Here is a 24,454-nt window from a genome sequence, read left to right as displayed (position 1 = left end):
ACTAGTATACGATTACATATACTTAGTGAAGATCATTTTTCACCTTTATAAATCTTTAATAAAAAGTGGTAATTGAAAATTAAACTGAGCGAATAAAATTGTGTAATCTTTAATTTTTTTTTCTATAATAACTATCGTGGACATATTAAATTGATGAGGAGAAGGATATGAGAATAGGAAATATTTTCTGTGTAAATATAAATAATAAACATGATACAACTTTGGGCTCCAGGTGTAGTTTGAACGTAGTCAAGTAACCTCGTCGAATAGTTACGTAAGTAGTAATAATGTACGAAATTGGCCGTAAAAATAAATCTTTATTTAAAAACAAAAAAGATACATAATAAAAATTACAATCTAAATTATACCTAAATAAAAACGGTGGTTGGATTCAAACAATATTTTCGTGAAAATGTCGGGATTTGTTACGTAATAATATAAAAATAAAACTATTATTAAAACATTAGTAGTAGCTTAGTATATAATAATGCTATATTATTATTATTAGCTATTTATTTATACATCGTCGCCTCGTCTTCTTCCTTCTTGACGGCTTGGATGAGGACCAGGGACATGACAGCATTCACAACCTGGAAAAAGAAACATATTCACTTTAAATACTTCACGCAATATGAATAATTAAGTCTTTGACTGCCAATAGAAAACTGTTGAAGGCAAATCCTCCGCTAATGTCGGTCAACGGTGACCACCACGGCGTTCAATGTGTTAAAGACCGACTCTTCTTAAAGGATAAAATGGGAGCAAACGAACAGGCGTATCACTTGATGGTAAACAATCAGCATTTGACCAACTCAACTCTCAACACTCCTAAGTATCCTGTTTAATTACTCCATCAAAATTTACTGGTCTTGTTAAATTGTAAAATAAGCAATTTCTACTATTAAGTAATGTTGCGGAATCTTGCCATTTTGTGTAAATATAGTAATTAACTTGCTTTGCTACAGTTGGTTTTTCATAAATTTGAAAACGATTGAGTTGGTTTAATACAGTACTTATAACATACCTAATTATATTTCTATAATTTCATGAAAGTAAAAGTCGAGTAAAATCACTGTTTTCAAAAGACGCTTTTGAGAAAATTATATAAAGAATAATTAAGATATACCTACTTCATACAACTACATAATTAGTTCAACATACATAGGAACATTAAATAACTTTCTAGAAAGTGCTATGTTAATGTAATTAACTGTTTTACATCAAATCTCGTCCTTGTAACCAAGATTCCCGAAACTCATTAAAGATATAACGACCAACATGTACCACAAATTATAGTTTTACGAGGACATCGTTTTATTTAAGATATTTAATGTTACCCTGGTTCAAGGGGCTGAATTTCATGGAAGCTTAAAATTATGTACGGTTATTTTACTACAGGTAAACTTTTTTATGAGAATAATTTAGTTTGGTTTTGGGCTTGATTTCTTTATCTCAAAAAAGTATAGTAGACGGTAACGTGGACATGTGTATAATATAAAGTCTACTCCTTAATTTCCTATATTTATTCCATGCACAGCTACTTTGCGGCGCCACATCTTCGTAGCACAGCTACATAGCTTAGTATCAATGGAAACGGTCACATAGTTTCACAGCTTAGCTATTACATCTTCGTAGCATATGTTAGCGTAGATAAACACCGTAACCGTCTTGTATGTCACATCACTTTATTGCATATTAATAAAATTTTAATTTATTAATCCAGGTACGTAATTTATTTTTCAAGTACCCTTACAAAAATAATTTATATTCCTGAGCAACCGCGTAAAAGGCCGTCGTTGTTACCTATAGGTGATTATGAATCCATTATGAAGCCACTTTACCTTTAAAGTGGAACTCATGATTGCTTCGTGATGAAGCTTAAAATCTGCATAATTAATCTGCAATCTAGTCTTGTCATATTAAATCTTTGGATAATGGTTGCTATGTAGATTAAGAACTCTACTGGTCAAATTGACTTATATGCAGTCAATATCCTACTAAGAATAGCCAAACTTGTACATTATTAAACAGTTCGTTTATCTTTTTCCTAGTCAGTTATGTCTCATATATTCTACAAATCATGCATTATAATTAATGGCAAGGTACCTCTAAGACTACATTAATAAAACTCTCAAGAAAAATATGAAGACTAAAGACATGAAAAACCTCTACCTCTGTGAATTGATACCACAGCCTATTTCTCTAATACTCATATTTCCTAAGACATAAGTATTTACGAAGCTCCCAATTGCATCCTCAACCACAAACAGAAAGGTTTTAAAACAAAATATTAGAATTTCAAGCTTACTTTCTGCTATACTTGTAAGGACGGGGTATAAAAGCCAAACGTGCTATTATTTTCGCTTTACTCTCGAGACAAGATAAGAACGCAGATAACTACATCATTACAGTAGCATACAAAACTATTTTCACAACAAAATTATATTATCTTTTATACTCCTTGGAGTCTTTATTATATTTTTATAGCTCGCTGTAACCGAAGTGCAGCGTGAGAATTTCAAAGGTAACTTTTAATCAGTAATATGGTTTTTGAACTTAATTTTGGGAGAACTGGCGGTTTTAAGGGAAATTAACTTAATTTTATTAAGTAAAGACACGCGTTCCTTAACCCATGGTGTACCAGTACGCAGATATACGCGAGACACAATGTATTTTCTATTGTTGTCTTATATACGAAAGGTTAAAGGTTTTCATCGAAAACACATTTCTTTGTAATGCTATAGAAACTAACCGAAAAATAACCAAGACCAATTACCACCCAACAAACTCAGAAGAAGAACGAAAAGCGAGAAGAATGGAAAGAGCTATTACCCATGTCATAAGAAGGAGAAAGAAGAGAGAAAGGAGGTCTGATCAGCAAGAGTAATAATAAATAAAGAAAAAACCAGGATGTTTGATTAGCACTCTTTCTTATCAAAATAAATAAATTAAAAAAAAAAAGGCAGATTAATAGTAACTTACAGCAATCATGCAGGAAGCAAGGACGATGCCAGCCAACCAGCCAGTCTTGCCTTCGAGGTACCAGGTAAGCTCATCAACGCAGCCGTGGAAGTAAGCGTTGCCGGTGACAGAGTCTCGGCATTCAGCGGGCAGTGGTTTGTTCATGTTGATATAGTCCATGGGACCGTCAGCTCCGCAGCAACCAATCTGTAGGAGAAAACACATTGTGTAATGAAATGGATGGTTTTGCAGTTATTTCGAAGTGGTTATAATCGCAACAACATAGAAAGGATAACGAAATATTTGACTATTTTAAAATCATAATTTCATCGGATCTTGGTTTATAGTCAAAATATTTTCTCCAAATTGATAATTAGAATGAAACAGTAGATCCAATCTTAATTAATTAATTAGGAATCTCTTGAATCTGGACCCGCTAATTAATTACATTGATATAATTTCCGTAGGTCTAACAAAAAGGAACAATGTTTAAACACTGCTGTCTTTTCCCCCCTTTAAATTTCCAAGCATTGATCACGTCAATACTGAACTTGAACAGATTCACTTTCAAATAAACCTTTAGGCAGGAGAACTAATAGAGATTTCAACTCAAAACATCGACAATCGATGTATCGAGTGTTACAAGTATCGGTTGGGATCAGACCGATTCAAAATTAATGCAAATTTTGCCGAGGGAGACTTTATGATCGGAACAGTGTGCAATCGGGCGCGCGACGTGCCACGCGGGTCTATTTGATTAGCGTCAGTATCCCAGACACTATCACAGAGGCCTACCAAGGAAAATAGAAAAACAAATTTTCTATGAATTTCTAATAGGGTACACTGCTTAGGCAATGAACTAAAGAACATGCTTAGAATTATACTTTTGAAATGAATGTTTATATGGAAAAAAATATATAAATAAGATTGTACGTAAACTAGCCGTGATGCAAAAGAAAATTCTAGTATGTGGGGAAATGGTTCAAAAAGGTTTATGGACTGAAAACAGAACTGGAGGATGAGCTAATATCGTAGATGTTACGACAAAAGTAACATGAAAAAATTTGCTTTTGATGTCAAAAAGTACATGAAATAACCTTATAGTGAAGCACGGGACGCAACTCTTTGAAGCGACAGTACACAAAGTATGCCAATAGTAGGGACCCCAAAGCGTATCCTTTCTGTGCTACAGTTTCGTCAACTGCCCATTCGGCAAATGCGTTTTGGTGTTTGCTTCGTTAGATGTGACGGTTTTGTTGCACGTTTTTGTAGCCATAGTTTGACGAGAGAAAAATCACGCCCGATATTCCTTTTTTGCGACAAAGTTTGGCTGGATGTAAATTTTTTGTTCGCCTGATTTTTCACTGCGAGGGCCAGCATCGAACGATGATCTCACTGAGATACGAAATTGGAAAACCCAGTTCAAAGGATATGTCGAACTATAATTACATTTTTTAATCTGGTTTATTTTTTATTTTTGATTGCATAGTACATAGGTAGGTCGTACAGAAGAAAGAGGTTGTAAAAAATCCCTTTGTATGAATACTGAATTGTAACCATGTCAATCATCATGGACTACAGTTTTCATGTCTCTGGCTTTGATTTAATTTATTAGTGATGTCGTTAAATACATTTTGTACTTACTCCTTCCTGCACCATCCTGAGAATCTCGCGACTGCCTTCGTGTTGTGGGTTGTTCATCAGCCTCATGGTCACGTCTCTGATCAGGGGCTGGATGCTGGAGTCATAGGTGGAGAAGTCGAGAACAACACAGGCTCCAACCAGGCCCAACACAAATGTTGCTATTTGTGATCCTATGTACTGAAAAAAAAAAATTGATTTTTAGACATTGTCTACCTATTTTGGAAATCACTCGTAGTACCACTACAAGACAATTGAGGCCTTTTTATCCATTATCACAATTACATAGTTAAATGAAATCTGAATCAATGAAGGAATCAATAAACATTAGTGCGACATACAGAGCCTGTTTGTTGGATGTCAATTACAAACGCCTTCTCTACTTCAAAAATGGCTGACAACGGCAGACAATAAAATATACAAATAAAAACTGTACATATACTTTACGACCTAGAAATCTAGTCTAAGTACATGATACATTATTTTCTTTGAATTTAGTACCAAGTTATTGTTCGACATTTTCGTTTATATCTAAAAGATTATACTATTCTTATTGTTACTCCATATTCGAAGCGTTTGTTTAAATAAGTAAGTAATACGTGTCTTGACAAGATAACACAATATTCATGTGAAAACTTGGCAGACTTTGAGTAAGTCCGACTTAGATTTGTTACTTTGTAAGTGTAGCTACGTTAATATTGATACGAATTGTATTTGTCTTATCCAAAACAGTTGTAAGTTACCTAGATAAGATCAGAATATATTCGCAATTACATACTCTTTACTGACGTCATACGTTTTCATAAGACAATCGAATATGGTGCCAAGAATCTGACATAAACGAGGTCAAAGTTATATTTCCAAAGTTGCAGAAATCCTAATATGATACAAATATATTCCTGGAACAATTCGTGACACCATTTTCTCAAACATATTCCTTCTACATTTGTATGAATCTGAGTGAATAAACTTACTAAATGATGTTTATATTTTAACTTTCGTGAGACATACTAAATTCATTATTATGTTATTAATTATTTGACGAAGAATTCAACTAGTTTCAAGCCATGCGTAGCAGCGTGACAGTCGCCGCGTCGTGTATTGCGGAATGGTACTAATGAATATGAGCCTCTAGCATGGCTAGAAACTAGTCGAGTTCCTTGTCAAATAATGACCTAAAGCCGAAAAACATAATAATTTACCATATCATTTGGTAAATTGATATTCAAAAAAACTTACAGCATATAGTAACAGGACATTTTCCATCAAAGCTGAACCGCATCCAAGGAAGGCGACGACCATGATAACAAGCGAACCAATGAGGATAATGTAGACACCAATGAAATATTTCTGCAGCTCCAGGATGCGCATCCATTCATTGAAGCCAGGCTCAATACAGATCCAAAGACAAAGAGCGAATATTGATACGCCGAATATCTGAAAGAGACAAAACATAATATTAATATAGGTACTGTAGTAGGTACTTCAGTAGTTTCTCTACAATTACCAGTACCAAAGTAATCGAAACGAGTGCACGTTCGGCGCTCTGATTGGTTGGTTTATTCGAGCCGGCCAATCAGGTCACCGAACGCGCTCTCGTTTCGATTACTTTAAACGTAAAGCGTACTAAAGGTACAGGTATAGGTACTAGGAAAACTCTCCTAAATAACCAATAATTAAGAGCACCTGTTTCTCAGTAGTTAAAGCTTTAGACATACTCTGATCCAAAACATTTTATATTGGCCAAAAAACATGGGTGTACCTATATCCAGTACCCTTAGTATGAGTTTGCTTTACGTTTACAGTAATCGAAATGAGAGCGCGGTCGGCGCTCTGATTGGTTGGTTTATTCGAGCCGGCCAATCAAAGCGCCGAATGTGCTTTCGTTTTATTTTACTTTAAACGCACAGCAAATTTATACTAAGGGTACTGAACCTTTAAACTCATCTACTTTCACTATGAACAATTGAGTTTTGAAGCTAAACTATGTTGTACTGCAATATCAAACTTCGTCCGAAAATGAGTTCCACAATTATGGAGAATATGATTGTATTTCCACAGGTCAGTGAACATTAAGCAAACATATTGGATTAACGATACGTTCAATTCTGATTAAGTTATTACTGAGAACGGCTTCTGTGGTCGCATTAACTGCTTGCAACATTACTGGCGGTAAATAATGAAGCCGATTTATTAAAGTTAATTTTGTAATTAAATAAAATGCGGTAACGATAATGTATTTTGCACTATCACTAAAAGCCACTTTGAAATTAAAACGATTAAACGATGTCGATCTGATTATTATAATTATAAATTTACTCTTGGGAAAATGGGTACGCAACGTTATTATTAAACCAACATGTTTTTATTATAACTTTCGTGAGACATACTAAATTAATTATTATGTTATCGGCTTACTCACGTAACTGTTTGTAACCATCGTCTGTTGCGGAATGCTGCTTATGAATATGAGCCTCTAGCATGGCTTGAAACTAGTCGAGTTTCTCGCCAAACAGTTACGTGAGTAAGCCGATAACATAATAATCAACATGTTTTTCTTACACAATAACAGCTACATATATTATGTATGTGTAACGGCCTTATGTAGAACAAAAATAACGGTAGTCTCTAATGGTATAGCTAAATCAAGTTAGAAGTAAATACTAAAGAGTATATATATGAGAAAACTTAAGTAATCCACGTCTCCTAATATTCCAATAAAAGTAAAATAAAACAAACAATAGTCAAGTTGAGTTCTAAAAGTTTTATAATCTCATTAATGCTGTGAAGGAGTCGTCAAGTTTTATACCAGAGAATAAGATCGTCAGATCGCTGGATTTCTTATAATAGCTTTGTTTTTGTGTTCCAAATAGCCAGAGATAAAGCTAGGGGCTATTGTCTGGCCAATATTTACTCCACCTACATATATTTGTATACAGGATGAAGACTCTGTTTGCTTTGCGAGAGATCTATGTTATCAAAGTAATTCAAATGTTTTATCGTTTTTTTACATTGTTTCGTTCAGTCAGAATGTAACTTAATTGCTGTGTGATTAAAGTTTTGTTTTGATTGTTAAAGATTTGTTCTACTATAAAATTATTTTGATTGTACTGCGTGACATATTTATAAAGGACTCGATTCATCTTTCTACCTGTTTTCATGAAAGAATTACTAAAATCAAACTTAGTAAAGTCAACATAAAGTTCAAACAATATTTGACAAAGAGGTCAAAGCAGGTTAAACTACCAAATTAAGGCAGTGATTAGGGAATGACGTGACTTATTCTAGACTTCAAATTATTTGAACAACCGACGACGTCCTAACTATACAAATATGTACAAAACTTGTTCTATTAACACATTCGAAGAAATTGCTTCAAGGAAATTCTAATATTCATTTTTACAAATGTATTTCTCACACGTCAGTATTCAAGCAAGCGGCAACGGCACTCCAAAATATGTCTTTTCAAAACGATACTCCGCGAATCAAACTCCATATTTACACTAGGTCTTTGCCGTACGGAGGCAGGACGAAAAGGAAACGGGTTGTGTTCAATGGACTGAAAACAAACGTTTACTGTTGTTTTGCAATGTTTTGTGCATTTGTTTTATTTTTATTTACAAAGAACTCGTCTCTGTGTTCCGTCCGTGTGTCTCCGCTCCCCTACGCTGCGTAAAGGACTTTTATCACCCTGTACGTAAAACATTTGGGCGCATCTATTTCGTGCCAAAGTTCCTTATTCAAACTTTAACAATATTTAACCTTTACGTCACTTCTTTGTTTGTCTTTGCTCCGGGGACATGATGAAATTGGTCGGATACACAAATAAAACAAGTACGCGAATAAGAAAGGCAAAATTGTTATGAATATTCAAAGAGAAAATATATTTGCGCTGTCGTGGACCTAAAGTAATTGACTGTCTATATTTTGTGGACATTACCATTCACCTTTTTGTACAAACAAAATAAATAACGGAAGGTTTTGACGCGACGACTATTGAATATTTGTATAGATATTTTCTTTTTACGGAAAACTTACGCAATATTCTCAGAAATGCTCGTATATCTCTCTTGAATAACGTCTACTTACTTAATGTACTGTAAGTGTTCGTGTATACAAAAATTAATCTTATTACAACAACAAAAAGGTATATATGATTAAAAATGGCATGTACATTAGGGACTAGAAGTAGAGCATAACCACGCGTCATTATACTTTGTCTGCAAAAAGCGCTGTCGAGACAACAGCCCTGTTCGCAATCCATTAGTATCGCACCAAATGATGCGGAAAGTTGACTTGTACGGTTGCTGGAAAAATCATATAATAGTGAGGCCAATGTGGGCCATTAATACTGTGTTACAAGCCGGCGATGATTAATAACAGCTGCAGATGAACTAATGAATTTACACGTGCAGTTGTAAAAAGTATACATTCGATTTAATGGGTTCGTACTTGTTGCCTGCATTGTATGTTGGCTTATATCACAGTAGGATTTTCTCCTGTATCGTGGGTGCGTTTACAAACATACAAGTTCACACACACATTGTTATTGGACCACACAAAGCTTTTTGCTCCGTGCGGGAATCGAATGCGCTACACGTTGCACGACAGCCAACCGTGCAGTCAATGAATTAATGTTATTGTTGGACACTACTGAACAATTACGGGATTAGTATTAATGTTATGAGCTCTTTTATGACAAAACTTTCGGATAACATACAAAAAACTGTATGACAGCTGTAATAAAAGACAGATAAAAATATTGTACGAAGGCGACTCCATGTCCTTATTATTTGTGTCATAAAAATGTTTTAGCAGGATATGATACGTTAATGATATAATTATAATGTCATTATTTCTGGAAACTGTAACTTAATGTGTATTATTAATTTTGTTATGTTATATCTCACATTTTATTTAATAGTAACTGACGTGCTTATATGACTAGTTGCATTATTGTAATGGAAACTAAGGAAATGCATTAAGTAACGCTCTGTAGTTTCTGAGTATTTCTTCTCCTATGGGACAATAGCATACGTTCCTGTGTATAATACCTAGAATAATACAATACTATGTATTATGTCTAGGAAAGCAGCACAATACTACAGAAGAGAAATAAGGACTTGTAACAAAAAAAATTGTGCAGGTGTTATCAAACATTCTGTCTATTACATCTGACAAAAAAATGCATTTATCTTTGGTTCGTTAACCAACTCGATTGAACCCAGGTACAATATCTGCGTAGTATATCTACATATGTGACTATACAAAGATTGGATTTCGAAAAAACATGAGTCCAACGTGTAGTTGAAGCTTGTATTCGGACGAAATATCGGATGACATCTACCTTGTTTCTTTTTTTTCGTATAGAAAAAATACCGAATTTTAATCGAAAATTCTATTTTCAGGCACCTGTCGTCAAAAACTAGTGTAGACTTTGTGTTGGTTGTATGAATGAACGAATGAATATATTTTATATTTCTCTCTCGGATTTATATTAGGAAAATATGAGCTGTTTCTTTTTGAGCTTCACTTGGTTATGCTTTCCATACATACTGTATACAAAGTATGTGTGCAAAATTTTGAGGAAATTCTTGTCTTATGAGTATTATTTTCAAGGAGTCTCTGGACAATGACGCGGTTTAGTTATCTATGAAGATAGAGAAAACCTGAATACATAGATAAAAAAGACATGAAATCTCTGTTCTCATTACATACACAAATTGTAATTTTCCTTCAAAAGTGTAAAGTGAAAAATATATACCCAACCAACTCAGTAATCTTCTGAAAAAGCCAGCAGTTTTAATTCCAAACTTTGTAACGAAAAAAGATATAAAAATAACTGTGGGTAGTAGATAATTTATATAGAGAAATGTTCCCGCAGTCGTCCAAGATCGCGGTAAGGTAATAAACTTGGAAATAATGTAAATTTTTACATTATTTATATTCATTTAGCTACAAACGAATTCAGTTATACATTTTGTAATCGCGCCAGAACTACGTCTGGTTTTTACTCTTTCTAGAGAGTAAAAAGACGTTGTTTTTTGGAACGTTAAAAATTTATAGGGTCGTAAAAACTCACGCGGCGCCCGTTTTCATGCCAGAAGTGGATTCTAGGTACGAATATGACATTACATAGTAAGTTATCTGAAGACCTAAGTGATCTGCTGAGAATTATTACCCTGTAACTATCAATTTGTGTGGGCGTGCTGCCAATAATCATCATGCAGTGTTAGTTACATCGCAAACAAAGGCATCTATTGATTACGCTGTACGTTGCTACTTGTGCCATGTACGATTTCTGGGAACTGTCTGAATGTATCACTTATCAGTAATGAATCAACCATTGACGTGTAATGGATGGAACTTCACAATGTCTTATTATCAAAGTATTTTTTCCGGGAGCTCTTTGTCTTATAGATTTATGTTCAAAACAGCATAAATAAAAATTCCATAAATCTGTCTTCGCAGAACCAAAATTAAAAACAAAAACATTCCGCTACGGGTTTCCGTTCCCACTGAATATTACGTCTCAAAATTTTCGCCTACGCTTAACTACAACCCAGCTCAAACCTTTTTAGAGCGAAAAAACTATTATTTCGGTCGCAGTGTCCCGGTTTTCCACGGTAACAGCCGTCAGTCCCGGTTCCCATTGTATCTCCTTCGAGACACCTGCAAAGCTGGAATAATAAAGAGTTTTACAACGTTTCAAAATGGGACTTTTTCTCGCAATTCAACCGCAACGTGCACTTAAGGGATTTGAATATCTTATATGGTACGTTTTATCTGTTCCACGCAACTCCCCGCTGAATGAATTCGTCTCAGCGTTTTAAGTTCTTAAACAATTCTTTTAACGTTTGGGTAAGTCAAATCGGCAGTAGTATTCATTGAAACTTTATTCGATGTAAATAGTTGATGCGTCAAAAGTGTGCGACACTTCGAAAAAATGTTGTTCACGTATTTTATTTTATATGCTTCTCCAACAATGACATGAAAAAATTAAAGCGAAATAAAAATGTAAAGCGTATACATTCTTTGTGCAGTCAAAGCATTTTTTGTTCGCTATAGTCCCGTAGTCTTTTAATCTAATAAAGCAAAATCCGAAACGATTGTTATTAGTTTATCTATCTATCAAAACAATAAAAACTATTTCGCTGCTATATTAAATGTGGGAACTCTGAAAATGGAAATTTAGTTACGAATGCAGTGGTTTGTATATTTTATTGTACTGTACCAAACCATAGCGGAAATTCAATATTCCGTGATTTTTACTTTAAATTGAATGTGGTGTAAAAAAAGGTTTACTAACAAAATGCATACTGCAGTATTTTTAAAACTTGGTATGTAAAACTGTTAAAGGTTGTGCAGATAAGGAAATATTCTACTAAAAATCTCTATAAAGTCTGCATTACGTAGGAGCAAGATACTAAACTTCACACATTTTTCGATAAGAATCTAAATTACTTACTTAAGTAAAGGTTGATCTAAGTTGTACGTGATCATTTACATGCTGCTCGTATGGAAAAATCTGCTTGTACTTAGTACAAGGATAACATAGGAAAATTCTCAATTTCTCTGTAAAGTTTTTTATTCCCTCGAGATATTGGAATAAGGTGGGTGTACGGTACAAACAGTTTTTCAGTTGTTAAATTAATTCTACGAATTTTGGATAGGTCTATTGTTTTATACCACAAATTAGCTGAGCTTTATATACCTTACTTTATTACATACTACATATAAAAATAATGTCAGGAATGTAATAATCCTTACATTTAATTACTTTATATGAAAAGTGACGTGTGAAAGTGTTACTTAGTAAAGCATTGGCAAAATAAAATCATATTTTTTATTATTATTAACCAGTTTCTGCCCGCGGCTTTGACCGCGTTCCTGTGGAATAAAAAATCCTACTACCAAGTCAGCTCGTAACCCAGCTGTATGCCAAATTTCATAAAAATCCGCTCAATAGTTTCAGCGTCATTGACGGACAAACTTCCAAACTTTCACATATACAAATATTAGCTTTTTTAAGAGGGGAAAATCATTCAATTACTTCTCCCGCCTTGAGTGAGGTGAGAGGGAGTGTTAGACTCTTACTGACTAAAAAGCACCTCGTTCCTACTCCTGCTTTTAGAGCCGGAGCCCCGGTAAACACACTAGATAGTCCGCAGCTCCGGAATGATTATATTCCAGGTACCAATAATAAATACCAGGTATTTGATTATGTGAGAAACTAAAGCTCAAGTCTTGAACGAGCTACTTTCGTTTACTATAGCAAGTTTATGAACCTATAACATGTATTTAACGTGAAAGTAATTTTTCATTTGAAGTAACTTGAGTAGAAAATTCTAGGAGTAAGTTTCTGCTTTCCGTTTGCCGGTTCGTGTACAGTTTTTAATTTGTCTGTCGTTACGGCAACTTTTATTACATACTTAGGTAACGTATTTGTTCAAACTTCATGTTTGCACTCGGAAATATACTTAATTTATGTTTTTCTATTTTTATGTTGACAGAAAACTAAAGTACTGAACAATTTAAAATATTAAACGTGTTATACTAAACAGAAGTGTTTTGTTGTTACTTTTTTAAGTTTGCTACAAAAGCTATTTCATTGAATGCCATTGTAATTATTTATTAAAACTTAATTTTTACATATGTATATTAGAATAGTTTTTAACAATAGCATCCTGACTTATCTTATTGCTTAAATATTATCTACAGAATACATCTGACATGGTGAATTTGGCTGCTTTTCCACCAGAGATGTGATTCCTAATTTCCTTGGCTGGCTTAATAAATAGTTTACGAAATAAAGTTTAAGAAATTAAGTTACTTTCTTAACTTTATTTCTTCAGTACGGTATCATTTTTACCAGCGAGCAGACAAGAGATACAAAAATCTTTAATACATTATCAAACATGACGCAAATTCAAGGTCATTACCCCGTTCCCAAATCTCGGCACACATCCACAGGGTGATACAAAGTATAGCAATGTTATCTTTATGTCCGTTCAATAAATCATTCACCCTTTCTTTTGGGTTCATCCCGTAACCCGTACATAGTCAAATGTTAGTACTCTGACGTAGATTGATGTATTTTGCTTAAACTAGAACTGCAATTTGTTACTGTTCCAAAAGACGTTGAAAAAAACACTTTTTTTCGTGGGTTTTTAACTGCGATTTACTTCTCGTTATGGTTTAAATTATTTTATTGTGATTTCAGTTTGTTTTTGAAAGAGTTTCAGCCTGAAACGCTGTAAGTTTCAGCTTAATGTTCTTGTATGCGGCTACTGAAAACGGTTTGTAGGTATAATTAAGAAGAACAAGAATATTTTGTTTTGGCTGTTTCGTCTGTAATTTGAACTGAAATGCAATTTTGTACTATTTGTTTAATTCGTGTATTATTTGGAATTTGTTTTTATTTTATATTTAGTTATTAGTTTAATGGTTTAAACTGTAGAGCACAATTGCTAAGATAGAATCCAATGCTCAAATTTAACTTACAATTATATAGGAAAATAATAGGAATGCTATAAATATTAAAACATTTCGATTCCTACTTTTTTTTTCAAAGTCATAGTACAAATAGTAGACTGCCTGTTTCACAAATTGTTACATGAAATACAAAACTAAATTTCCTTTCGTAAATAATCGTTTGTATGTTATTTTTAACAACAAAACTATTATAAAACAAACGGCGAACTAAATTGAAAACTTTATTATATTTGTTAGTGCGGCAGGGATAAATAGACACAAACTATTCAGTTGTATGCAAATAAATAGACAAGTTGGACCTTTTGTGGGCAATACATTTTGGGGTAAACAAGTGTACCCATAAACTATATTGAATAATGAGAACACTGAAATTTCGGAACGTATAAAAAAATTGTAATGTAACTACCGCATTCAAAGACATTTATTGATTACTTAAACTATTCCTTAGTAACGATTTTGTATATAATTGCTAAAGACAGGGTAAAGTAAGTAACCTTATTAAATGACTCTTAGTACTAGAAATACATTTAAGTTTGAATACTTAATCACAGTATTTTAATAGATTGCAAGTACCCAAATTACTACATTATATCAATATTAAAACATTAACACGTGTTTGTCTATTGTTGAATATAAATAGGATTTGCCAATAAACATGTCACTGGCCCCAATCTTCAGATCTTCACTTCCAACCAACAGTATTTGAAAGACCACGGAAATACTTCAATACCATCCCTGAAGGTGGAATGATTAAACCCCACAAAAGCACCCCAAAATACATTTAATTAAATCGAAAATACATTATTAATTAAATATTATCAGGAACCCGATACAAACTATTTATTCAACGTTTAATTAATATTGAGATTTTATATAAAGGAGTCGGGAGTAAAACCGATCTCGGAAACGACGGGAGCAAGTCTTGATGTGTTTATTCAATAGGAAACGATTACATAAAGTGCCCTGGAAACGTTTCGCGTCTGCTTTTTAAGACAGAGTTTGTGTAAGTGTTAATCGAGTGCAAACAGGAGGCGACGACTACAGCGAGGACCTAAGACGAGGCGAAGCTAGTTTAATTGACACAATTTTGCTGTAGTAAACAAAAATGTAGTTTACTACAGTGTGCTTACAATGTTGACCTATTAACTACATAGTTGTTACCATGAAGCAAATACAGATAGGAGATGTCATAACTGGATATTCCTTTAACTTAAGGCGTAACACTTTACGAGGAGCGCACTACTACTAAACTGTTTTCAAATACTTTATTAGGTAGTACCCTGTGTATTGTCTACTCTGTTAAAGGTAGAACATTGTAAACATCGAACAGCATTGATTTACTAATACCATCGCACTCGTATAGCAATCAGACGTGCTATTTGCGATACCAATCTGTCTACCAAACGTGAATCCGGATATTACGGAATAAGAACATTCAGACTCCCATATTTGTTGCTTCTGAATTCGGGCACTTTGTAAATATTGGCTTTTCGATACACTTTTCAACAGATGTTTACGGTATTTTTTTATCAGTAGGTTTATTTTCGTTTTGACTTTTTCATTTCTCGTTTCTATTTAATTTTATAACTCGGCTCAAATTCAGTTTTTATACTTTTTTTTTTTTTTACATTTATTGGGTCGACGTTTGACCGCTATCTCACCTGATGGTAAGTGATGATGCGGCCTACGGTGGAGCACGTCTGCCCATAAGCAACCTATTCACTCGGGCCTTGAAGACACCCAGGTTATACCCATCAGGAAACACAGACTCCGGCAAGGAGTCTAGACAATAAATAACCATAATTTTACGACCAAGAACTTGATTGAACTTCAATAAAATAGGGTACAAAGTAAAAACAAGTAGAATATTTTGATTGCACGGTGGGAGCGGTTGCTGGACAACTGGCTGCCGTGCAACGTGTAGTGGGTTTCGGTTCTCGTACGGAACAATTCTTTGTGTGATCCACAAATTATTGTTTCGTGTCTGGGTGTGTGAAATGTGTATGCTTGAAAACGCACCCACGGCACAGGAAAAAGTCTTAGTGTGAGGTAAAATGTGTAAATGGTATTGAATGAAACGTATCGATATTCACATAAAAATGTGTGCAATGGGAATTCCAAAACGTACAAAGATCTGTTCATAAAGCCAACAGCTTAAAAAATCTTGAACGAAACCGCAGCCCCACCATATGTACCTATAGTAACAAAACCCACATTCTTGCTATACCACGAGGAAGTTTAATAGCTTATTCCGCAGTATTTAACGCAGATAGATGCATTCAGCAATTACGTATGCTAATAGACACTATTACACACTAGTTAGTGCTGAACAATTAGTTTTAAATGAAGCCATTTCATATGTATTTCACAATCTGCATCTTCGTTCTCAGTATTGCATTGTTTTGGCGAAATACTGTTTTGGAGTTCTATTTTGAAGCATAAATAACAACACCACTCTTTAACCAACTATCCAAAAAGGAGGAGGATCTCCATTCGGCCGGGATGTTTTTTTTCTATATATGTACACCGATTATGTCTATGTTTATTGATAATGAATAATAATTATCAGTAAAGATATATGAGACTTTTGTAGGGATTATACTGCTTAAATAATTTGCAGAAACCAATCTCATGATTAACAATTTAAACGTCAGTTTTGTGATGTATTTTCGAGTCCAAATAATATTTATGTACGTAAATTAAAATTTCAGACAAAAATGAACTATAAAGATATTTCAAAGAAACCATTTTGGTTATAATTATAGCTTATCATCATTTAAATTAATTATGATATTTGAATACTTTTCAAATAGAAAATTTCACATGAAACCACAATCCATTCTAAGAACCTCTTTATTCTACCATTAAATATGGTGTACAGGGGAGGTCTATTCTGTTCTATTTTGGTACTCAATAGTAATCGCACACAATACGGAGCAAATGAAATGGACTCTCCACGTGTAGCCAGTGAGCTATCTTGATAATCTGTTACATGATAACATACTATATACTAATGGTAGAAACATTATGTATTTGTTTCAAAAGAAAGGATAATTATCACTCTGATAATATAAATGTGAAAGTTTGTTTGTTTGGGTGTCAATTATTGTGCAAAAAAAATACTGAACAGATTTTAATGAAATTTGGTATACAGACAGGATATGAGCTGACTTGGGTTATAAGAGATAAGATGTTTTATCCCACGGGAAAGCGAGTGAAGCCGCTGGCAGAAGTTTAGAGTTTAGATAGGTAGAAATATAGGAGGACAATTGAACTATCAAAGAAACTGTTCGTTATACAGTAACTTCACTAAAAGTAGGTTTCTTACCAAACCTTTTGAAGAAAAACGATTGAAACCTGCTTTACTATGACCTTCTATTTTTATAACATAAAAATCCTAAAAAGAGTTAAGTATACTATTTGTTTAAGTTGCCAAAAAATTATAATTTATCGACGCACTAAAGCAGTAATTTTTCACATTTACTATAATATTTTTTCATATTTGAAAGACTCTTAGGCATTAATAAATTTACTGTAACCTACCACGCTGAAACACTAAGGACTAAGTTTCAGAAAATTATTTGGGAATGTTCCAAATTGGACAAGTTTGCATCAAGAATTTGAAAATGACTAAAGTCGAATGACGCGATAGTGTGCGTCGTTGAATTACACGTTTAATTCTAGCCATAAATTGAGAAATTACGGGTAAGACAAGGGAACTAGTCCGTCCATGGTAGTGAATAATGAGAATCTTGAATTTTTAGGTCCAGTAACAACATCTGTTTTGAGCGCTTAGTGATCTGAATTACAATAAAGCTTTTTAAAGATAATATTTAAAGTATAAATAGTACTAGAAGAAAATAAAAAAATATTAGCTTAGTTCTCAAACTCAGTACTTATTACAAAACAAAAACATTTTATGAAGAACTAGTAGAACTAGAACTAAAAGAATTGATGAAATAAGATAAATATTTTGTGCACTCTATGTAGATAGATATTTCCTAAACATATATTTCCTAGATATAATTATATTTCCTATCAGATTAGTTACAAGCTTATCCAGCAAAATGAAGAACTACATAATTATCTAAAGAAATAAATACCTACAACGCCATCTCAACTTCCAAACAAAAGACAAATCAAGCTGAAATAAACAAAATCTACACCATAAACCGTGAACAGCAACCAAATCGGTCCTGCATTGACTTGTCTTGGCTCAAATCCAGAAGTCAATTATTCGATACGAAGTGAGTAACTTCGGCAATTATTTCTCATTGCAGGAACACCTTAACGAGTGCTCAGGTGTTGAAGTGGCTCTTGAAGCTGGGGCGCAGTTTTTGGCCCTGGTTTCCTACTCCAATTTATAGAGAACTGCTCGGGTGATTAACGCGGAGCTGAAGTGCTGCAGATGTTTATTGTTTTATGTAAGGGTTGGGGTTTTTTGTGGATTGTGGTGAAGGGAGTGTGGTTTTCAGTAAGAAAGGAAGTATAAAGAAGTGAATAAATAGATTTTTATAACTTTGTACATGATTTATAGAAGTAATACTTAGTGTAGAGAAAGTGGTGACATACTCGTGACTAGTTCTAATCCTAAATGAATTGCGATTTAGAAACACAATAAACCATTACAAGTCTATTGCACTTTCTATATTAACTTTAACCTATTAATAACTATTAGTTAATAAGAACTAATCGTCTCCACAAATATCTCTAAATTAGTCCTCCAAAACCTTCACAAAGCAATATATTCAAAACAAAGCAACTTACTAATCCATAGGCCGAGCTCACAACATTATTTGATCTCATTAATTAAGTGGGCTCAATACCCCTCGTGTCAAAGCAAGTTGGAGATTGCTAACTTGCAAATACAAAGACAACAGCACATCAACATATACAAACCTGTCACATTCCATTAAGCCATTTTGAACTTAGTTTTAAAGTGGTAAGGTTAAGTTTTGTTGTGAAGGTTTGTTGGGATGGGATAGTTTCATGTGCAGCCGTCTACTTGCAAGTCCAAGATTTAGTGCGGACGGCTCGCCACGTGTCGGTAATGTCTGTTACTTGCCACCAACTTTACTACTTGTATAAATTATAAACACGATGAGCTCGTGGTCTGATTTTGACAGTTTCGTGGTACTACTGAATAGTTTTAAGTCGGGAGCGGTTGCTGCAACTTCCAATGTTGTGTTGAATGTTTCGGATCTCTGCTTTGTTATGTTCACATTTAATTTATGTGTTTTTGGTTTAAAACTTCACATACTGTTTTTTTTGTTTGAATAAATATATGTATGAGGTTTTTGTCTCAGAAAATGTGGCTTAAAAGGTTTTAAAACGTTGTTAATCACTATATGAAACACTTTTTAAATTACATTTATACCAAGCGCCTAGAAAAAATCCAATATCTCTGGAACAACTCCATTCCTATAATCTCATTTCATCACTTGTTTGGAAGCTCACGTCAAAATGTCAATCCCATACGTTTGGATTAAAGATATGAAGCTATCACTAACGTCAGAAGACGGTCCTTCTAATCGAAAGGTCACTCTAATATCGGACTAAAAAAAGGCGCATTTTTCTCGAAAAATAGAAGTTACTATAGACAGTTATGTTTAAGACACATTGTTCAAATAAATGCCTCGTTGGTTGACTCGGGGTCGATTGCCAAGTCGGGCAAAGTATTACTGGGCTTTTTTCGAAAATTTCTCAGTAGTAGCACGGAGTCTGGAATAGTGCACAGTATATGGCAATAGGCTCACCCCCTATTACATGGGACTTATAACAGAAATGGTGAAAAGTGGTGTACATTGTATAGCGGCATTACGTGCGGTAATGCGAAGGCATGACGTTGCTTTGTTCAAATAAATAACAAAACATTTATCTATAACTCTATGATAATACCCTAAGATTAACGGAAACAACAATTAATCACCCAGCCTTAAGATAAAACCAGGAACAACTACGAACGGAAGCGAATGACTGAAAACATCTGAACAATTTATTTCAACACATGATTCATTATAATGACTGCATACTACACTCGTACTTGGAAAACAGGACAGGCCGCTTATCAGTAGCTGATAAGGAATTCTTTAAACAGGCCCTTTTATTTTAGGTTAGGCGCGATATCACGCTGTAATCGATATCACGAATTAAGTATTTCAGGTGCTCGGAGTTACTATGAGTTTTCATGCGTTTATAATAAATTGTTTCTGTTTTGTGATTCATCAATACACATACAAAAATGTGTTGCGGTGGCCCGGTGTTTTAAGACACTTCTTATGCATGAGATTGTGGGTTCAGAACCTATCAACAGCAAGTACCAATGTGACTTTTCCAAGTTATATGTAGTTTCTAAGATTATTTAGACACCACTGGCAAACGGTGAAGGAAAACAATATAAAGATTTGAACAAACAAAAACATGTCTGAAATTTTTATCTGTTCTTTAAAGTCAAAAATTAAAGCATTTATTTCAATTGACATTAAATAGGCACTTTTGAAACGTCAAATGGAATTGTTCGTCAGTCTGTCTGTCAGTAAAGCTAGGTGTTCATTCCAAAATGTAGCTTCGAAAGGAGAAGAACGAACAAGAAAATCCACGTTATTCTGTTTAAAAAATATAGCTGTATCATCACAATCACCAAATCCATTTTTACAGTAACCTAACCAAAACTATCTCTCTCATCAAAAGAACGTAATGAACAAAAATTACTTCATCAGCTAGGTATATAGACTTCGTTAGTCTCAGATTACTCTCTTAGTTCTAAGTACAAGCTTTAACAAGGACACTGAATATCTAATATTTTAATAAAAACCTTTTAGACGCCTCATAAGAGAAGAAATAGGACAACATCAAGGACAAAATGGCGACACTTTTGGGTCACTAATTCGTATATAATTCATTGTCTGACGACCTTCATCTACTTTGTTGTTCTAGTACACTGTGAATAGAAAGCTAAATATAGGAATAGGTTGTTATTATGTCATGGTAGTTAGTGACAACTTTGCGAAAAGGAATATTATTCAGTATACCTATGTCCATATTTTAGTGGCATATAGTATTATGTTTTGTTAATTGGTTATAGTTCCATACTAACTTCTCATTAGAACTAACAACAATGTCTGTCATATTCTATTTGTTTCCTAGTCCATATTTCGGTTAACTATTGCAACCTTACATGATCATGGAAAAAAATATTGAAAATTAGCTTCTGTCAGCATCGCCCTCGTTCCCGTGAGATTATAAGTAACCTACGTATTATTCTAAACCATAATCTACCGCTGTTTCATGTTTCATTGCGATCCCTTCAGCCGTTTTGACGTGATTCAATAACAAACATACACACAAATATATAATCTCACCAACTTGCATTTATAATACAAGTACAAAAAACGTTGCCCCAATTTTCTCCTGTGTCGTGGGTGCGTTTACAAACACAAGTCAAAACACACCCAGACCCGAAACAACAATTTGTGGATACACCTCACGAACCCGCTACTTGCAGCCAGTTGCCCAGCCACCGTACCAATCGTGCAGTTAGTAAGATAGTAATGATATGGATATTGCTGCCAGTTCTAGAATCTAAACCTTTAATTAAACAAATGGAACCATTTCCTAAGTATCATAATTGTTAATTCAAGGAGGGATAGAAGTTTTGTTCACATAGTATAACACAACAACGCTCAAGTTCTTTGTTACCTAAAACAGTCATAACCTAAAAATATAATATACAGTACCTACACTTCGACGAATTGATACAGAATTATAAATAAAAAAGATAACTGCTGGCCTCTGTATTTATTTAAAGGTTGATCGGTGAATAGAAAAACAAATTTTAATTATTTAATCACTTAATGCCTTTAGTTAAATATTTTTCCGTGTGAGGAGGTATTTGTTTAACAATGGTATAGTTACAGGCAACTGACAATGGTGATGATTATAATAATAGTCCATATAAATAAATTCATAAGCCTTCTAACTAGAAGGGCAGACTAACTAGTCTGGTATAAACATTATCATCAACAACCTATTATCAACCCCTATGGCCACTGTTTACCAAAGGCATCTTCTCACGCATGAAGAGCGAGTGTCTTAAACCTACTGGCCACCACAACATATCCATCCAAACAAGTGCAATATTTTATCCTCACTATTCATACATTGTAACATCAGTTCCCATTGCTATAAATTAGAAGTTTAACAACTGTGTTAGTAATTAGAACTTATCGCGTGTAGCCCTACAAACTATGTGAGTCATAAAGCCCTGTTTACACATTACTAAACGACTGCATGATAAATGTCTACTGGCAATACTGAACTAGCACGTCGCGTGCTAATCGTCTGCTAACGAAGTGACTAAAACATATAATTGAATGATAAATATACATTCCCGTTAACCAAAAAGCTTATTCGAAATATAAACAAAATTATTTCACAATGCCAATTCTCAGAATTCGAAAACCATTAGTAAATTCATACGTTATGACTCATAAAGTATATCAGAGCACGCTAGCTCACAAAACAAATGCGACACGAAATAAAATAATGTAATTCCATTCTAATCTTAACGAACTATTAACGTAACGATACCCAAAGTAATTTCCAAGCACGAATTCAAAAAATAAACCCGAAAATACTGACAACGTTTTCAATTTGCGCAATACTCACCCACAATACGACGTTGAAGCAAAACAGTGTGTATTTTATACAATAGATCTGCGATTCCAGTTTGCCCACTCCTGGGCCTCTCCCCTCGCCCCTGCCAGCTCCAGCCATTTCACTTCTAAACACTTAACACCACAAACAAATTTATTTGTGAACACTAAAACAGTGTTGTCTATCCACTGGCTCGATCGAATCGTAACTGCTAACTTATCAAAGCAGATAAGCGTTAGCAGGTTATCTATGTTTGCTAAGATAAAAACGTACGAAAAGATAATATGGTATGAATTGCCACACCTGTATTGTTCGGCACGCAAGCGTTCGTCATTGTCAGTGGGCTAAGCAAATTTGTACTTTGTAGTCATAGCACAATATAGAATCCCTCTTTTCTTTTCTATCTTCTCGGCTTCAATTTTCTTCCAAGTGGCAATATGTAGTCAAAATCTAGTAGATGAATAGACATTTTTTTTTCTTGAATATATAACCGTCTTTCTATATTCATATGAGAGAACGATCTCGGACATTTGAATATTCTTATTGTATCCTCATTCGTAGCGATTCTTTCCTTGGCGGTAATTTTATAAGGGTACCCGACCACGCTTATATATCAAGTCCACCGATATGGGATTCGACCGAAACGTGTTCGAAATCCGATAAACGGATTCAAACTATATACGAAATGGAAGCGGCCGGTATAAGCTGTAAACATAAATAAGGAAGATCTACTACGTTTTAGAAAACCCCCACGCACGGAACGTTCCCCGTAAATCTTACACTTGCAATGATATAAATTTAAGCATTCTCGTACTCCATTCTATAAGTGCGACTTCCGAAACTACTTTCCAGGACATTCACATGAGAAGGTTGACAAAAGTGAAAATTCTGCCATCGTCCGCTGTACAACATTCAGTGGAAATGGAATTTCTTTGTTTAAAGAATTTCATAAAATAAATTTTATTTTAGATGCCAAATCCGGTTTGGCATATTATTTGGCTGAGAGACAAAATTTAAATTGAGAAAACGTTTTCGTTTTCAGTTGTTTTGGAAGATCTCACCGTCAATCTCATTTATGTGGGAATGCGAAACAAAACCTTAGTTTTGTTAATGTAAATGAAAAGACTTCACAGTTTTCTCATAAAATGAAAATACTAAAGTGAAAAATTCAATGCTGCAAGACTTAAAAATTCTGGAATATATAAAACGGAATCGGAAAGTAAAATGATCAGTAATTGACAGCACGGAAACTCTCAATAAAACAGAAGATAGCATTTTTTTAAATCAGTCGTATAAAAGAAAATTATCGTACTAAAACAAATACCTATTTCATTTTATATTTAACAATAAACATATTTAAATCTGTTTCTATTTCAGTTTCCATACTGATATTGCATCAACAAATGTGTGCCAACATCACAAAAATAGTAAAACTTTGTCGACCATAAATCAGAGAAGGCAGAATAGAATAAAGCATCACTAATTTCATTGTTCAACATATATTCCACAAAATTCAACCTTATTGTCCATTAAGATAAAAGCGCAGGCTAATGCATTACCTTCAGCATTTTCTAAAATAAGTTTTCACCACAACGCCGCGATGAATATTGAAAATCGTCTGATCCTAGGTAACCTGAGCCAAATCGCTTTTCAATGATACTGGCACGCAAACTTTTTCTTTCCAATATTTGCCTGTGAAAAT

At 34.0% G+C, this 24,454-nt stretch overlaps 1 protein-coding gene across 1 annotated transcript; it reads right to left on the bottom strand.

Moving 5' to 3' along the window:
* Nucleotides 1–297: 297 nt before the first annotated feature.
* LOC118263709 (tetraspanin-2A) lies at nucleotides 298–22,978 on the bottom strand. The gene is made up of 5 exons (XM_035575861.2): nucleotides 22,765–22,978; nucleotides 5,842–6,039; nucleotides 4,606–4,782; nucleotides 2,983–3,168; nucleotides 298–590 (listed from the first exon to the last, which is right to left on the bottom strand). Exons 1-5 carry the CDS (start codon nucleotides 22,870–22,872, stop codon nucleotides 513–515), a joined length of 747 nt encoding a protein of 248 aa, XP_035431754.1. The 5' UTR covers nucleotides 22,873–22,978; the 3' UTR covers nucleotides 298–512.
* Nucleotides 22,979–24,454: the final 1,476 nt, after the last annotated feature.

This window comes from Spodoptera frugiperda, chromosome 27 (genome assembly GCF_023101765.2).
Source record: "Spodoptera frugiperda isolate SF20-4 chromosome 27, AGI-APGP_CSIRO_Sfru_2.0, whole genome shotgun sequence".
NCBI lineage: Eukaryota > Metazoa > Arthropoda > Insecta > Lepidoptera > Noctuidae > Spodoptera > Spodoptera frugiperda.
Note: the sequence above shows the minus strand (reverse complement) of the source record. Positions and strands in the feature narration are given on the sequence as shown.

Bases quoted from the DNA above. Each gene is read 5' to 3' on its own strand.
- LOC118263709 (XM_035575861.2), bottom strand. From the start codon at position 22,872: ATGGCTGGAGCTGGCAGGGGCGAGGGGAGAGGCCCAGGAGTGGGCAAA. The intron at 4,783-5,841 runs GTAAGTTTTTTT...TTTTTTTTTCAG, and splicing joins ATGTCCTGTTACTATATGCT to TACATAGGATCACAAATAGC. The intron at 591-2,982 runs GTAAGTTACTAT...TTCTTTTTCCAG, and splicing joins TTGCTTCCTGCATGATTGCT to GTTGTGAATGCTGTCATGTC.